General features: G+C 37.6%; 1 protein-coding gene across 2 annotated transcripts in view; it reads right to left on the minus strand.

Moving 5' to 3' along the window:
- The window catches only part of LOC102900191 (zinc finger protein 345), a 138,547-nt gene that overhangs the window by 93,343 nt on the left and 26,207 nt on the right, over positions 1-18,997 (minus strand). For both annotated transcript variants that reach the window (XM_045045445.1, XM_045045442.1), the window contains exon 7: positions 519-604. In XM_045045445.1, the coding sequence (XP_044901380.1) occupies positions 519-604 (86 nt within the window). The remainder of the gene's footprint in view (positions 1-518; positions 605-18,997) is intronic.

Raw genomic sequence — 18,997 nt, forward strand, 5'->3', positions numbered from 1 at the left:
TGGGAAACCCAGGTCTATAGAGAAGATCAGTTTGCCATATGTCCCATGTAACTACCTCACCAAACCATTATACTAATACTGCTCTTAAGGGGAGTATTAGTATTAGGAATACTGCTCTTAATACTGCTTGCTTAGGACTCCTGGCAGAAGACTTTGCATGTAAAATATGTAGAATGATCTGAAAAAATACTTAAACACTCTCTGGTGAGGGGAAAAGCATTTAGAGAAGAATGGAGCTCTTTGCTAGGATTAGCCACTGGAATGGGAGAAATTTGGGAGTGGTTCCTTCAGGCAGCTAAGCAAGGCAGAAAATTTGGGGATAAATAAATCTGGTGTTCACATCACACAACACATCACTTCAAGAAGAAAAATGAGGGGCCCCTGGCTGGCTCAGTCGGTAGAGCATGCAATTCAATCTCGGGGTTGTGAGTTTGAGCCTCACATTTGGTGCAGAGATTACGAAAAAAATTTTTTAAAAAATCTAAAAAAAAAAAAGGAAAAATGAAATAGTAACTCACATGGGGCATGTTTTCTAGAACTATCAGGACTGATTGGTTTTCTGGGTTCTTTTCCTGGTGATGTGCAGAGTTCAGAGAACGCGGGGCTGGAGAGAGAAACAGAAGCCATGAGATAAACCTTGCCTCAGAGCCCACAAAATAAGCACCTTGACACTAACTTTATTTCACCTCTTTTTTTTTTTAATTTTTAATGTTTATTTATTTTTAAGAGAGAGAGAGAGAGAGTGTGAGCCTGCCTGAAACAGGCTCCAGGCTCTGAACTGTCAGCACAGAGCCCGACGTGGGGCTCAAACCCACGAGCTGCAAGATAACGACCTGCACTGAAGTCAGATACTTAACCAACTAAGCCACTCAGCCACCCCTGGTTTACCTCTTTGAGGGAGTTTGGAAAAATCTTAGCTTTCCTGCAAATCCAATGGAATACAGGTACAGCAGAAAGAATTCAGGCCAAACTTCTCCTGAATCCCCCTGATGCTGAATAGGACCTCACAGAGTGCTAGTTTTCCAGGGCATCTCACATCTTTAGGATAGGGGCATACCTAGGGAGCCCTGAGATCAGCTTCCCCAGATACCTCCCCTCCCCCCCTCCCCCCGCATATACACACAAAGTGAGATGCTTTGCTCCCACAGCTTAAGGGCTCAATCCTACAAGACTGCTCCTGACTCCAGAAGTCAGTCTGAAATCCCTGGCCACCAGTACTTCTGATCACTCAGCTATAAATTGGGGGCTCCCACAGTCCCCTCCTAGGTTTGATACTTTGCTAGGATGGCTCACAGAACTTAGGAAGCCACAAAAAGGATGAAGTATCTAGGCCTAAGGTTGACAAGAAATGCATAAAACCTGTAGGAAGAAAAACTTGAAATACTTCCTGAAAGACATAAAAATAGATTTGTGCAAATGGCTAAAACAGTATTTCCCAACATTGTTTTCTATCATTGCCCCGCTGAGGAGCCATTTTAGACATTTTTTCCTAGTTGTCCCCCTCCAGCATGAAATTTTAATAGGTCAGATACACTGTAATATATGTATTTATGTAAGTATACATAAGTTATATATAAGTTTATATAAATATATATAAGTTTATATAATATAGAGGAGCCTGGGTGGCTCAGTTGGTTAAGCGTCCAACTTCAGTTCAGGTCACAATCTCAGTTTGTGAGAGTTTGAGCTCAGTTTGAGCTCCACATTGGGTTCTGTGCTGACAGCTCCAAGCCTGGAGCTTGCTTCAGATTCTGTGTCTTCTGCTCTCTCTGCTCCTTACCTGCTTGTGTTCTGTCTCTCACTCTCTCTCCAAAAATAAAAAAAAACATTTAAAAAATAAAAAAAAGTATATAATATAAACAATGTAATTAAAATTTTAATATATCATTCAAAACCATTCTTTTCCAACAAAAGATAAAACAATTGAAAAATTAATTTCTTAAAAATTCTTTTTAGTGAACTTAACTTCTACTAGATAGAAGAAACTTTTAACTGGTCGCTTGATCTTCATTCACATATTGTCAACATTTTAACTTCTCAGCCCTTGACATAATTGGTGGGTTTCACAATGTTAAACTTTATCCAAGAACTATGATCCTGAAAAATAGCCATAGCCACAATGAGAGATACCCCCTCATCCTTTATACACTAGGAAACAGCTGAATGAAATGAACCTCCCTTCCCTCTATGACTTAGATAGACTGGAGGATGACCCTTCCCCCCTTTTTTAACCTATGAGAAGGCCAGGCAGAACCTCCAAATGGCCATTCTTTGTCTCATAAATGACTAGCTGAGCTGTTTGACCCCACTCACTAATCTGGACAAAAATGCCCGATAACTTTACTTGACCAAACTTTAGTCAGGCTTCTCTCCTTCTCTCAGGCCTTTGAACTTTGGCCTACCCTGTATTCTGAGCCAGCAAAGGATGCAAACAACCCTCTTAACAATGATACAAGCTTCAGAGAACAAAATCTACACTTCTGACTCCCCACTTGTCCTAGTTCTTTCTGGCTTTATCTTCCTTATAAAAAAAAATGCTTTTCTGCCTGACCTTTTAGATGCCTGCAGATCTTATGGTTGGAGTGTTCTCCCAATTACAAGTCTTCCTTCCCTCACTGCAGTGATCCTTTATTTATTTTTTTTTTAATTTTTTTTTTTCAACGCTTATTTATTTTTGGGACAGAGAGAGACAGAGCATGAACGGGGGAGGGGCAGAGAGAGAGGGAGACACAGAATCGGAAACAGGCTCCAGGCTCTGAGCCATCAGCCCAGAGCCCGACGCGGGGCTCGAACTCACGGACCGCGAGATCGTGACCTGGCTGAAGTCGGACGCTTAACCGACTGCGCCACCCAGGCGCCCCTGCAGTGATCCTTTAAATAAAGTCGTTCCCAGGGGTGACTTCAGCTCAGGTCATGATCTCACAGCTCGTGGGTTCAAGCCCCACGTCCGGCTCTGTGCTAACAAGCTCAGAGTCTGGAGCCTGCTTCTGATTCTGTGTCTTTCTCTCTGACCCTCCTCCGCTTACACGGTCTCTGTCTCTCAAAAAATGAATAAATGTCAAAAAAATTTTTTTAAATAAATAAATAAATAAAGTCATTCGTTAGCTAAGTCCAAATTTGTCTTTTATGAGACATGGTGAATAACTTTTGTAGAATAAAACATTACTTTTATTTAATCCTCAAATCCCAAGTCAAATAAAAAAGCATGATCAAATACAAACAGCATCCACAAGGCAGCCAATGGGCATACACAAGGAATTATTTCAGATTAAATAAGACTAGAGAGATGTGATAACTAAATGAAATATTTGATCCTAGATGTGATTCTGGAATGGATCCCAGATCAAGGGAAAAAAGGCTATAAAGGGCAGTACTGGGACAACTAGTGAAATTTTTCTATGAATTCTGAATTAAATAATTATTATATCTATGCTACATTTCCTGATTTTAATAAATGAATGATAGTGGTAGTCCTTGTACTTAGAAAAATACACTGATGTATTTTTATGGATAAAGGAACATGATATCTGAAAATTACTACCGACTGGTTCAGAAAAAAAGAACATATGTAGAAGGAAAGAGCAAATGAAAAGCTAATGTTAACAATTTAATAAAACTATAAGGGCATATGAGAATTCATTCTACTATTTTGGGGGTGTAATATTATATCAAAACAAAAATTTTTTGAATAAATGTTATGAGAACATTTATACTTGATTAAGATATTAAGAGACATAACCAAATGTAACACATGAACCTTAAATATAGGGAATATGATAACCAAAATAAATTTACAAACATTCCCTATTTTGATAGTTGTAATGTTCTATTGTTGTTTTGACACCATTATAAGTACATTTTCAGGTAAAACAGACTAATTATATTAACGATGTTAGCAACCAAGAATATCAGTATAAAAGGAGAGACAAAGTTATAAAATCAAATAGAAAAAAACCTTGTTATCATTGGTCTAAATGGAAATATGATTATGAATTCATGATTATGGTTTATACATTAAAAACAAGTTATTAGCTTTGTCCTCTGAAAAGCCTTAGAAGAAATGACAGCCCTATGACAATGAATATTCCTAATATCCAAACTGTAGTCTCTATATGCCATGATCCATAAGAGGAACCAGAACTCCTTAGAGAGATGGCTCATTTTGGATCTGGCACAGGAAATGTACAAGGTGAACTTGGGACAGCTTGTGCCAGAAAGTAAATAAGCTATCAATTCTTGTATGATCATGTCAAAAGACATAGGAACTGACCAGAAGGGACTCCCACTGGCTAAAGAGAGAGCAGTTCAGGGTACCTAGGGGGCTCAGGCGGTTAAGTGTCTGACTCTTGATTTCGGCTCAGGTCATAATCTCACAGTTGGTGAGTTTGAACCCTGTGTCTGACTGCATGCTGACAGCACAGAACCGGCTTGGGATTCTCTCTCTCCCTCTCTCTCTCTCTCTCTCTCTCTTTCTCTCTCTCTCTCTCAAAATAAATAAATAAATTTTAAAAAGTAATAAATACATAGAGGGCAGTTTGAGATAAAAAGGAATAATGAGGGGTACCTGGGTGACTCAGTTGGTTAAGTGACTGACTCTTGATTTCAGCTCAGGTCCTCATCTCACAGTCATGAGATCAAGCCCTGCATTGAGCCCTGAGCCCTGATATTCTCTCTCTGCCCCACCAGCTCATGTGCACATGTGTCCTCTCTCTCTCTCTCTCTCTCTAAAAAAAAAAAAAAAAAAAAAAAAAAAAAAAAAAAAAAAAAGATTACAGTGGTTGGAAACCTATCAAATGTATTTCCAAAACCCATGAATACTCAAAATAAACTGACTCACTTACTTTTGGGACTCTTTAGGAGGTTGTAGGATGCCAACTAATTTCTCTAAAAACTAATATATAAAGGGAAAGAATCAAATAGATTATTGCCTTTCTATATGAACTGAATTTGAGGATAACCAAATAGTTTTGAAGCAAATTTCTTATTTATAGAACTCCAACTAAGAAATGCAGAAGGAAGTGAGAGAATTTTTATTTTTTTTTTTAATTTTTTTTTTCAACGTTTATTTATTTTTGGGACAGAGAGAGACAGAGCATGAACGGGGGAGGGGCAGAGAGAGAGGGAGACACAGAATCGGAAGCAGGCTCCAGGCTCTGGGCCATCAGCCCAGAGCCCGACGCGGGGCTCGAACTCCAGGACCGCGAGATCGTGACCTGGTTGAAGTCGGACGCTTAACCGACTGCGCCACCCAGGCGCCCCAGTGAGAGAATTTTTAAAAATCACTATATGTAGGGGCACCTGGGTGGCTCAGTCAGTTAAGCATCCGACTTTGGCCCAGGTCTTGATCTTGCCGTTCATGAGTTTGAGCCCCATGTGGGGCTCTGTGCTGACAGCTCAGAGCCTGGAGCCTGCTTTGGAATCTCTCTCTCTCTCTCTCTCTTTCTCTCTCTCTCTCTCTCTCTCTCTCCTTCCCTCTGCCCCTCCCCTGCTCATACTCTCTCTAAAATAAATAATAAAACAATTAAATTTTTAAAAATCACTGTATGTAATCTTTAATGAAATAACAGATCTCACCATCAATCATAAATGGATGTTATAAACTTTAGGTGTTTCTTGACCTTTTTTCCCCTTGTTTCCCCTAAAAAGGCTGAAAGAGCCTTTTCAGACACCCTTTTTTCCCCTAACCACTATTCAACTATAAAATTTTAATGCCATGGTTATACTGTATATGTGTTTATGTACTGTGTGGCTCCAAGGGCCACAAACCATTGCAATATCTTAAGAGTTTGCCCTGCTAAGAACCAAGTTTTATCCCCCGGGGGGGGAGGAGGGTGGATGGGTGGACAATACCTTCCTCTATTAATAGGTGAAAAAAGAAAGGAGAGCCTTATAAAAAGGTTAAGTGGACAGCCCTTGAACACTGATCAATATGGCATCACCAGAAGTGGGACACCAGACTTTAAAAGCCTCAGGATGTGATGTAATAGGAAGTACAAGGCACCAACCATGAATTATTTTTGTCTGAAAATGGGATTTATGCAAAATATGATCTGGATTTGATCAAGTTTCTAGATCTAACTACTCATTTACAGAAATACGGGGCATAGGAGAACAAATTATATGACACCCTAAGGAAGCAATTAGCCAAAAGCAGAATGTAGAATATTCTATAAACCTAGTTTTTTTAAAAAACAAATCAGTAATACCAATTAAAATAAAACAAAAGCAAAAAACAGAAGGGAAATTTACAGATTAAAGAAATTTAAGATGTTTGGCAACCTTATGCACTGTGTAGACCTTATCTGGATCATGATTTGAACAAACCAATTGTAAAAATCTGTCTTTGAAAAAATTGGGAAAACAAATATGTATGTATTGCATATATGATATTATGGAATTACTGTTAGTTTTTCAAGTTGGGGTAACATCACTGTGGTTATCTAAAAATATGTTTTTTGGTTATATATGTATACATATGGATAAAATTATACAATTTTTGAAATGCTACAGAAAAAAAGGAGGAAGGATGTAAGGATATTTGCAAACGTTTTAAATTATAGTGGGTATTGAGCACATTGGGTTTATATTACTTTCTATCCTGCTTGAAATTTTCCATAATAAAGTTAAAATAAAAATCTTCAAATTTCCTCCGGAGGGTGTAGTTCTCTCTCATCAAAAATCTTAGAAATGGCTGATTTGCCATTGGGTGGAGAGAACAGGTGTAGTGTGGTTGGGAGTGGAGTTAGCCTAGTGAGCTCATCCCTGGAGCGCCATCATTTATGGGGATAGCTAATGCCTAAGGACAAGTCACTGAATGGCTGGTTCTTCCTTAAGATGTTGCAGAACGTACTGCAACATCTTGAAAAGTAAGAAACTTGAGGGGAGGAAGAAAATGGTAACTCATTTTAGGCAAGTCTTTTAGATGTGCAACATTCTTTTCCTTTCCTGTGTGGCTCTGTTAGAAAAAGTAGAAGGGACTAAACAATCATAGGCTACCAAGCCTTTCGCACAGCCAACAAAATATTTAGGATCATCTCCCACAACTTCAGGCCAGAGAAGGGGATTGATTTCCCCCACAGGGCTCTCAAAGTAGAATGGGGCATCCTATTATGGTGGTCTTCTCCCTTCCTAGGGCGCTTCAGGTGTAAATCCTCATTATACAGCTTCAAAATAGTCACGTTCTCAGCACAGTAAAGTGAGGAAACTGCAGCACCTGGAACCGCGCGATTCTCAACGGACTCTGTCCGTGTCATACGGGGGTAAAGTACACAGGTGCGAAGTATCCCTGGCCGCCAAAAGCATTAGAAGACGGCAGGCGAGCCCATCGCGCTGCCACAGAAAGGGACACACACATCCAGCACGGTGGAACGTTAAGGGTAACATATTCCCTATCCCGTCCTACCGGAACCAAAGATAAGGTGTGGCGTTTGCCAGCCGGGAGGGGCGCTAAGTGTACGCCCACATCACAGGGGCTGAGGGAAAAAGCTAATAGCACCACGCCCCTGCCGGTCTGAACCGAAGTGACGGTGCAGATATTGCCGGAGAAGGTCACAGCTACTCCCCAGGCAAGGCCGACTTCCGTAAGGAATCAACCTGGAGCTCTATGACCTAAAGGAAACGTAGTCCAGAGCCGGGATCGTCCCGATTCCTCACAGCACCGAGCCCCAGCTGGCATACCGGTATTCCCAGCACCATATGAGAACTTCTTTCTGGATGCTCCAAATTAAATGCAGCGTGCGGGTCCCAGTGAGACGGTCCACTCACCTGACCGCTGCAGACTGGATCCCTGCATCAAGACGTAACGGAATAAGTGTACGAAATGGCGCAGGGACGCGGTGGCCTCCGGGAAATGTAGTCAAAAATGTGACCACCCTCCCCCCACCCCCACCTCCCGCCGCTGGATCCAACAGAATGCGGAGGCAGTGGCCACATTCTGCGGCCCGGAATCGGCCCGAGCCTTGAGTCTCCCTTGCTCGAATGGGGGATCTCAGGCTACTACTACGTGTGTGCCGACCTATCTCATTTGACTCAAGTGACTCCTCCAGAAAATCCCAAGAAGATTACCAGAGTTTGGGTCTTGTAGTGAAGCCTTCAGACAAATGTAGTCCAGGGCTGAAAAAGCTGCAGAAGGCCAGGAGGTAGGGTCCAGATTTCTCAGACAAGAGCTGTGGCTCAGACGCAGTAGCTGTGACCACCCGGGTTTCTGCTCAAGAGGCATCAGAGGTTTGACACACTTCACGGACATGAGTTTGTTATCCAAGTGTCTTCTGCAGGGGAAGAGAGGTCTGTGGGGAATGTGCTGTGTATCAGATTGTGTTTGAGGCTGTAAGAGGCATGTTAGTGGATACGCGTGTGATCCATTTGGGATTGTGAGAGTGTCTCGGGAACGGTGTGACTATAAGGGTGATGCCTGGGATTAATTAGACAATCTAAGTATTTTATGACTTACAAAATGCTTTTTCTTTGCATGGTTATGAATTTAGAATAGATTCCTATATAATTATAGAAATGTTAAATGAATGATACATTGAGAGTTCATCTGTAGCAGTGAATATGGGAAAAGATGTGAATGCAGCACTGTGTATCTCAAAACTTCAGTTTTCTCACCTTTAAAATGAACTTTTATGTAAGTTTTTGGAGTACAGCTGCCCAATAGAACTTTCTGTAAAACTCAATTCTGTGTTGTGTATCTGCACTGTCCAGTATAGTAGCCACTAGCCACATATGACTATTCAAGCCCCTTAAGTGTGGTTAGTTTGACCAAGGAATAAATGTTTAATTTTGTTTAATTTTAATAAACAAATTTAAACAGTTACCAGTGGCTACCTAAATTGGAGAAACAAGAATTTCATCTGGAAAATAATTTGAAAAATGAGTTTTATATTGAAATGAAGAGGGATGGGAAAAAGTGTAATTTCAGCCTTAGTCTTTTTTTTTAGAGGAATAATTTACATAAAGTCTACAAATATTATATATACACCTCCATGATTTTTGCATACACAGGCAATCACCACACACAGATCAAGATAAAGAACATTGATTTCCAAAATGCCAGAATGTTCCCTTGTGCCCCATCCTGGTCAACTGTGACTCTACTTAGAAGGGACCATTATTTGGACTTCTAACACCACAGATTACTTTTGTGTATTCTTGAACTTCATTTGAATACAATCAATGTAATGATATGTACCTGGCATGTTTTTGTCAACATTAAGACTACGAGATGAGTCCTTTAGCCAGCAAATAAATATTTTTGGTTTTATGTGCCAGATGTTGTCTGTCACACCTACTCAACTCTGCTATTCTAGCATGAAAGCAACCATAGATAATATGTAAACAAATTAGTGTGGCTGTATTCCAAGAAAACTTTATTTATGGACGCTGAAATTTGGATTTCATATAATTTTTTACATATTGCAAAATACTACTCTTATTTTTTCAACGATTTAAAAATGTAAAACCTTTCTTAGGTCATTGGCCATACCAAAATAGGTGACGGGCCATATTTTGCCTGCAGGCTGCCATAGTCTAAATCTTGATACAATATATTCATTCTGTATTGATACACATTTGTGTGGGTTTCAGTTTTTTCTTTTCTTTCGTTTTTTTTTTAAGTTTATTTATTTATTTTTGAGAGAGAGAGAGAAAGCATGAATTGGGGAGGGGCAGAGAGAGAGGGAAAGAGAGAGAATGCCACGCAGGCTCCACACTGTTAGTGCAGGGCCTGATGCAGGGTTCAAACCCACAAACTGTGAGATCATGACCTGAGCTGAAGTCAGGCACTTAACTGACGCCACCCAGGTGTCCCTCCAGTTTTTCTTATTAATAAATCTCTGGTCAATCTTACATATTTTGGGAGACATAGCATTCATTTCTATTAGGAATCCAAGAGTGGAATAGCTGGATCGTAAAGTAGATTTGTATGTACCTGTGGAGATACTGCCAAATCATTTTCCAAAGTTGTGTCAATTTACACTTCTATCAACAATGCAAAGGGTTCCAGTTGCTTCATATCCTTTTAGGCACCTGGTATTATCAGTCTTTTTAATTTTTACAATACTAGAAGGTGGGTAGTGGTATCTCAGTGTGATTTTAATTTGCATTTCCCTGATGAATACTCACTTTAGCATCCTTTCATATACCAGTCACTTGGATAACTTCTATGTTGAGTTGCCTGTTTAACTTTTGAACATTTTATTAAAATGAGTTTGTGTTTTTTCTATTTATTCATAGATATTTGTATATACTAGGATATGAGGTCTTTGTAGGACGTTTGCATTATATCTTGTCCAGGCTATGGCTTGCCTTTTCACTCTAATAATGAAGTCTTTTGAAGAACAGCTGCTTTTAATTTAAATGAAGTTCAATTTGTTAATATTTTATTTATAGCTGATGTCTCATTCTGTTTAAAAGCCTCTGCCTACCATAGGACCTGAAGATATTCTATTTTTCTTCTAGAGATCTTATTGTTTCACCTTTCACATTTATAGTTATGATTCATCTCAAATTAATTGTTTTGTTTCTTTCTTTTGAGGTGAGGATCAAGAGATTTTCCCCCCATACGTATAACCAGTTGCTCCATCACTATTTATTGAATTGCAATGGTGCCTTTGTAATAAGTCAAGTGACTTTATATCTGTGAGCCTATTTCTGTACTATATTTTCTCATTGGTATATTTAGCTATCTTGCACTAATACCAAGCTGTCTTTAGAGTAAGTATTGAAATATCATGGTATACATTTTAAACTTTATTCTTTTTCATTATATTGGGCATTCTAGGTCCTATGCAATTCCATATATATTTCAAGAATCAGCTGGTTAATTTACACAAAGAAACCTGGAGGGACTTAACTGGCTTTCTTTGACCCTGTAAATGTAGGATGAATTGATATCTTAATACTAAGTCTTGCAATTCACAAATATTGGCATATCTCTCCATTTCTTTGAGTCCTCATTAATTTATCTCAGCAACGTTTTATAATTTTCATTGGAAAGCATTTATGTCTTTATAAAAAACAGCTTTATTGAGATATAATTAACATACCATAAAATTCTCCCATTTGAAGTGTTCACTTCAGGGGCACATGGGTGGCTCAGTTGGTTGAGCATCTGACTCTTGATTTTGGCTCAAGTCATGAACTCATGGTTCGTGAATTTGAGCCCTGCAAATTGTTCACTTCAGTGGTTTTTAGTATATTTACAGTTATGCACCCAATTACCCCAGTCAATGATTTTACATTTTCATCTCCTGAAAAAGGAATCCCACACCCCTTAGCAGTAATTCCCAATTCCTGTCTCCTGTCCCCCAGTCACAGGCAACCATTTATCTTCTATCTGTATCTATAGAATTGCCTATTCAGGATAGTGCATATAAATGGAATCCTACAATATTTGTTTTTTTGTGACTGGCTTCTTTCACTTAACATAATTTTATCAAGATTTATCTTTGTTGTAGCATGTAACATTACTTTATTACTCTTTATTGCTGAATACTCTTCTATTGTATGGATTTTCCACATACCGTGGGGGAAATCATTGTCTTAGTTAATTATGATGTTAGCTGTGGATTTTTCATAGATTCCCTTTACTAGAATGAGGAAGTTTTCCTCTATTCTGACTTTGTTGAGTGTTTTTATCATGAAAGGATAGTAGATATTGTTAAATTTTTTTTCTTTGTCAGACATCATGTGCTTTCTGTCCTTTATTCTATTGATATATTACATTGATTTTTTTGCATGCTACACCACCAACCTTGCATTCCTGGCATAAATCTCACTTGGTCCTGGTGTATAAATTATTTTTTTATTTGTTACTAGATTCAATTTGTTAGTACTTTGTTGAGAATTTTTGTGCCTTTTTGTTATTTTTGTGTTTTGTTGCTATGAGAAATACTTTTGTTTTTTTATTTTACTGTTTAATTTAAGCTGGTATATAGAGACACAAATTATGTTTTTATATATACTTAAATCCAGTGATCATGCTAAATTTGCTTATTTATTAAGAGTTTTAGAATTCTAGGGGTGCCTGGTGGTTCATTTGGTTAAACTTCCGACTCTTGATTTCAGCTCAGGTCATGATCTCAAAGTTCTGTGGGATTGAGTCCCATGGCATAGCCTGCTTGGGATTCTCTCTCACCCTCTTTCTCTACCCCTCCCCTGCTCACATTTTCTCTCTCTTTCTCTCTCTCACTCAAAATAAACATTAAAAAAAAGTTTTAGAATTCTTTTTTGGATTTTCTACATACAAATTATGTTATTGACAGATACTGTTATATTTCTTCTTTTTCCAATCTTTATACTTTTTCCTTTTTTCCTGTTTATTGCACTGGCTTGGGTCTCCAGTATGATAATAAATGCAAGTATCAAATGTAGATATCCTTGTTTTATTCCCTTGAGGAATCCATTAGGTTTGTTATCTGAGATTATTTAAAAATGTTCTTTATCAGATTGAGGCAATTTTCTTTCCTGCCACTTTTGTTGAGAATTGTTTTAATGGATGTTGAATTTTTTTAATGGATAGCCTGCACATTAGATGATCATAAGATTTTTCTCCTTTATTCTGTTAATGTGGTAAGTTACACTGATTATTTTTTGTATGTGAAACCATCTAGCATTCCTAGAATACTCATTTGGTCATGATTTATTATCTTCTTTATCATTCACTGAATTTGCCTAGCTATATTTTGTTTAGGGCTTTGCTTTTATGTTTTTCTTGTCCTGAAATTTCCAGGGTTAATATAAAGATGTTTTTGGCTTCATAGAGGAAATCGGGAAGTCATTCCCCTTTTTCTTTTCTTTGTAAGAATTTGTACATGACTGATATTTTCTGTTCCATCAAATATTTGGAAGAATTCACCAGTGAAAAAATCCGGAACTGGAATTTTCCTTGTGGGAGATTTATAAATGAAGATTTTTTTTTAACAATTACTCAAATTTTATATTTTTTCTCATGTCATTTTTGCAAGTTGTATTTTTTAAGAAATGTTTTATTTCTTTGAAGATCAAATTTATTGGTGTAAAGTTGTCCATAATGCCTTCTTGTTTACCCTTTAATATCTATAAAATCTTTTTCCATACCTGATATTTGTGGGATTGTTTTCTTTTTTGGTCAGTCTTGCTATGGCTTATCAATTCTGTTGATCTTTCAAAGAACTAGCTTTGGGCTTAGTTTATTTTCTCTGTTACAAGTTTGCTTTCTATTTTAGTGATGTCCATACATATCTTTATTTCTTCTTTCCTTTTACTTTCTTTTGGTTTAATTTGATATTCTTTCTTTTAGTTTCTTATGATGGAGGCTTACATTATTCATATTCAGTATTTGCTCCTTTCAAATATATGCATTTAGAGCTACAAACATGCCCTCAAATTACTGCTTTTACTGCATCCCAGTAAAAGCAAAAATCCCTTTTTGATTTTCACTATCAAAAAGTTCAAAATCTCTTTTAAATTCCATTGTCATTACTTGATCCACTGCTTTTATAGAGTTATGTTGCTTAAGTTTGGATAACTTGGGAAGTTTTCAATGTTTTGTTTTGTAATGGTTTTTGGTTTTTAGTTTAATTCCATTGTGGTCAGACACGAGACTATACATGATTTCAATCCTATGAAGTATATTAGATTTGCTATAGGGCCCAGTGTATGGTTTATTTTGCCACACAGTCCACATTCACTTGAAAAGAATATATATTCCAGGGCACCTGGGTGGCTCAGTCGGTTGAGCATCAGACTCTTCATTCTGGCTCAGGTTATGGTCCCAGGGTCATGGGATTGTGCCCCACATTGGGCTCCATGCTGAGCTTGGAGCCTGTTTGGAATTCTCTCTCTCTTTCTCTCTCTCTCTCTCCCTCTGCCCCTCTCCCCTGCACACACACACACACACACACACACACACACACTCTCTCTCTCTCTCTCTCTCTCTCTCTCTCTCTCTCTCTCTCAAATTAAAAAAAGAGCGACAATAAAATTTAGAATTAGTTTTTCTGTTGCATTGCTCCTTTTATCATTATGTTCCTATTTATTTTTAGAAATATCTATTTCCTCAAAGTCTATCAGCTATTAAAATAGCTACCCCTTAGGGCGCCTGGGTGGCGCAGTCGGTTAAGCGTCCGACTTCAGCCAGGTCACGATCTCGCAGTCCGTGAGTTCGAGCCCCACGTCGGGCTCTGGGCTGATGGCTCAGAGCCTGGAGCCTGTTTCCAATTCTGTGTCTCCCTCTCTCTCTGCCCCTCCCCTGTTCATGCTCTGTCTCTCTGTGTCCCAAAAATAAATAAACGTTGGAAAAAAAAAATTTAAAATAGCTACCCCAGCATTTTTTTGGTTAGCATTTGCATGTTGTTCCCTCCACCATCTTTTTACTTTCAACTGTTCTCTGTCATATGTAATGTATGTCTTGTAGATCTTTTTACATAAAATCTAGTCTGATAGTCTCAATTTTTTTTAGAGAGCCAACTTGCCAAAGCAGGGGAGAAGGAAGGGGTGAGAAAGAGAGAGACAGACAGAAGAGAGAGAGAAAGGATCTCCAGCAGGCTCTACACTCAGCACAGAGCCTGATGTGGGGCTCAATTCCATGACCCTGGCTGGGATCATGACCTGAACCAAAATTAAGAGTCTGATGTTCAACCAGCTGAGCCAGCCAGGCACCCTGGTAGTCTTTATCTTTTAATTGAAATACTTAGATCATTTTTATTTAAGATATTTACAGACATAGTTGGTGTGGTTAACTATAAAAACAGTCACAATAATTTATGCCATTCTATATTCACTTCGTAATGTGACTTTGCTGCTCCTTCCATCCTCCATTAAACACAGCAAAATGAAGCAGTGTTTATTTCTCCATCTCCTGAATCTGGGCTTAACCACATGCTTTTGCTATTGGGACATCAATAAATGTGATATAAGCGGTGACTTGACGAAAGGAATTTGCCCATTTTTGTGTGTGAATGGTGTGAATGAACCTGGTGTGAATGAATCTGTTGTAGCATGCTAGAATGGTCATCTGGTAAATAACCAAGATACACTGGTAGCCAACTTGCCAACCACTGGTGAAACTATCCTAGACTAACCAGCCCCAGCCAAACTGCCTAGAGCTTCATGGATGTGTTAAACTGAGACTCTCCTTGCCATAGTTTTTTCTTTAAAAAAATGTTTTAAGACTTTATTATGGAGCAGCTTTAGGTTTACAACAAAATTGAGAGGAAGGTACAAAGATTTCCCATTTACCCCCTGCCTGACACATATGTAGTTTCCTCCATTATCAATATCCCTGGGGAACCTGGGTGGCTCAGGTTCCCCTTTTCCAGAATTGCCTTTTCCAGAATATCACATACTCAGAATCAGACCATCTGTAACCTTTTCCAAGATTGATTTCTTTTACTTAGTAATATGAACTTAAATTTCCTTCATGTCTTTTTTTTCACGTTTATTTATTTTGATAGAGCACATGCCCAAGTGAGTGGGGGAGGGGCATAGGGAGAATCCCAAGCAGGCTCCAAGCTGGTAGCTCGGAGCCCAACATGGGGCTCCATCTCACAAACTGCAAGTTCATGACCTGAGCCAAAATCAAGAGTTGGATGCTTAACCAACTGAGTCACCCAGACACCTCTCCTTCATGTCTTTTGGTGGCTTGGTAGCTCATTTCCTTTTAGCACTGAGTAACTATCCCCAGGAGGTACCATAGTTTATCCATTCACCTATTGAAGATCATCTTGCTTTCTTCTGAGTTATGGCAATTAAGAATAAAGCTGCTATAAATATAAACATCAGTGTGCAGGTTTTTATGCAGACATAAGTTTACAACTATTATGAGTAAATACAAAGGAATTCCATTGCTGGACTATATGGTAAGAGTATATTTAGTTTTGTAAGAAACCACCAAACTGTCTTCCAAGGTGTCTTTGCCATCATTTCTTAACTGTAAAATAGGATTACCCACTTCATAACATTATTAGGAGTGGGGGATAAGTTAATAGTGTCAATTCCTTAGACCAGCCCCTGGTACATACTAAAAGCTCAGAAAATTTTACCTGTTATTATAATGTGGTAATTCTTAGCCAGTCCCCCTCAGGTTTCTGTAGATAAGCAACAATGGCAATGTAAACTTAAATTTATTGGCACTTGTAGGTAAGAAAATGAAGCAAATGCTAAAGTCGTATAGAATACCATTTAACTCTATGCCATTTGCCTTCATTTGTGGACTTCCAGGAAACAATTGATTCATTAATTTTCCCCCTCACCTTTATTGAGATATGTTTGACATATAACATTGTATAAGTTTATGATGTACAATGTGAAGATTTGGTATATGTAAATATTGTGAAATTATTACTACATAAGGATAGTCATTACCCTTAACACATCATTACCTCACATTACCACACAACCTAACACACATTAACAGATAATTATCTCGCAATTAGCTCTTTATGTGTATTCATGTGTGAAAGAACATTTAAGATCTACTCTCTTAGCAACTTTCAAGTATACAAGTATATGGTTGACTCTAGTCACCAAGCTGGACAAAAGATCCCTAGAGCTTATTCATCTTCTAACTGGAAGTTTGTACCCTTTAACCAACATTTCCCCATTTTCTCAATATCCTTAATCTACTCTTTGTTTCAGTGAGTTCAGTTTTTTAAGGCCCCACACATAAGTTAGAATAATACCCTCAAAGTTCATTCATGTTGTCTCAAATGACAGGATTTCCTTCCTTTTTATAGCTGAGTAACATTCCATTGTGTGTGTGTGTGCATCTATATCTTTATATACACTAAATGTGTTATGTATATACATATGATAACATGTACATATGTTAGGTACATGTATATATAACATTTTCTTTATCCACGTGTTGGTAGGCAAACAGGTTTGTTGCCTTCCCTTGGCTATTGTGAATAATGTTGCAATGAACATAGAGGTACAGACATATTTTTGATATAGAGATATGAGATAGTAATTTCATTTCCTTTAGACATATACCTAGATGTGGTATTGCTAGATCATATGATAGTTCTATTCTTAAGTTTTTGAGGAACCTCTATACAGTTTTCCATAATGGCTCTACCAATTTATATTCCCACCAACAGTGTGCAAGGGCTCCCTTTTCTCTGCATCCTGGACACCACTTGTTATCTCGTCTTCTTAAGGATAGCCATTCTAATAGATGTGAGGTGATACCTCCTTGTGTTTTTGATTTGCATTTCCCTGATGATTAGTGATGTCAAGCATCTTTTCATATAACTGTTGACCATTTGTATGTATTCTTTAGAAAAGTGTCTATTCAAGTACTCTGCCCATTTTTAAATCTGATTGATTGCTTTTTTTTTCCTTGTGAGTTGTATGAGTTCCTTACACATTTGGGATATCAAATATATGGCTTGCAGCTATTTAGTTTGCAAATATTTTCTCCCATTCCAAAAAGGCTGCCTTTTCATTTTGTTGATTCCTTTTGCTGCACAGAAGCTTTTTAGTCTGATGTAGTCCCACTTGTTTACTTTTGCTATTGTTGTCTATGCTTGTGGTGTCATATCCAAAATATCATTGCCAAGACCAGTTTTCCAGTGTTTTCCTCTAGAAGTTTTATGGCTTCAGATTTTATATTTAAGTATTTAGTCCATTTCAACTTAATTTTTGTTAATGATTATGTTTTTTATTTACTTTTTTAATGCTAATGTTAATTTTTGTTTATGTTAATGATGTAAGATACAGGTCCAATTTCACTCTTTCACATTTGAATATGCACTTTTCCCAGCATCATTTATTGATTATCCTTTCCTCATTGAGTATTCTTGACTCCTTTATCAAATATCAGTTGGATGAATATATGTGATTTTATCTCAGAGCTCTCAGCTCTGTTCCATCAGTCTAGGTGTCTATTTTTATGCCAGTATCATATTGTTTTGCTTACTATAGCTTTGTAGTATAGTTTGAAACCAGGAAATGTGACATCTCCATCTTTGTTCTTTCTCAAGATGGCATTTGGATATCCAGGGTCTTTTGTGGTTTCATAATTATTTTAGGATTGTTTTTTCTATTTCTGTGAGAAATGTCAGTGGAATTTTGATAGATATTGCATTGAATCTGTACATGGCTTTGGTAGTATGAACATTTTAACAATATTATTCTTCTGATCCATAAATACAGAATACCTTTTCATTAATTTGTGTCTTCTTCAATTTCTTTCATCAGTGTCTAATAGTTTTCAGTGTACAGATCTTTTACTTCCTTGGTGAAATTTATTCCTGAGTATTTTATTATTTTTTAGACTATTTTTTTGGTAATTTTTAAATTTATTTATTTATTTTGAGAGACAGCAAGCAGGAGAGGGGCAGAGAGAGAAAGGGAGAGAGAGAAACCCAAGCAGGCTCTGCCTTATCAAGTGAAGCCCAATGCGGGGCTTGAACTCACAAACCATGAAATCATGACCTGAGCCAAAATCAAGAGATGGATGCTTAACCAATGGAGCCACCCAGGCGCCCCTATGCTATTTTCAATGGCATTGTTTTATTTCTTTTTCAGAGAGTTCAGTGTTAGTATATAGAAACATAACTGATTTTTGTATGTTGATTTTATATCCTGTTAACTTTACTCAACTTGTGTGTTAGTTCTAACAGTTTTATGGTGGCATCTTTAGGATTTTCTATATGTAAGGTCATGTCATTAACAAACAAAGACAGTTTTACTTTCTGATTAGGATGTATTTTATTTTTTATTGTATTGTATTGTATTTTTTATTTTATTTTATTTATTGTATTGATGGGTCTGGCTAGAACTTCCACTACTATATGAATAGGTGGTGAGCATGGGCACTCTGTGTTGTTCTTGATCTTAGAGGGAAAACATTCAGCCTTTCAGTGTTAAATAGGATGTTAGCTGTGAGTCTGTCAAATATGGCCTTTATTATTTTGATATATATTTCTTTCATACCCAGTTTTTTTTAAGTTCTCAATATGAAAGGATGTTAAACTTTATCACTTTTTCTTCATATAAGGTGATATTTTTA

This window comes from Felis catus, chromosome E2 (genome assembly GCF_018350175.1).
Source record: "Felis catus isolate Fca126 chromosome E2, F.catus_Fca126_mat1.0, whole genome shotgun sequence".
NCBI classification, from domain to species: Eukaryota; Metazoa; Chordata; class Mammalia; order Carnivora; family Felidae; genus Felis; species Felis catus.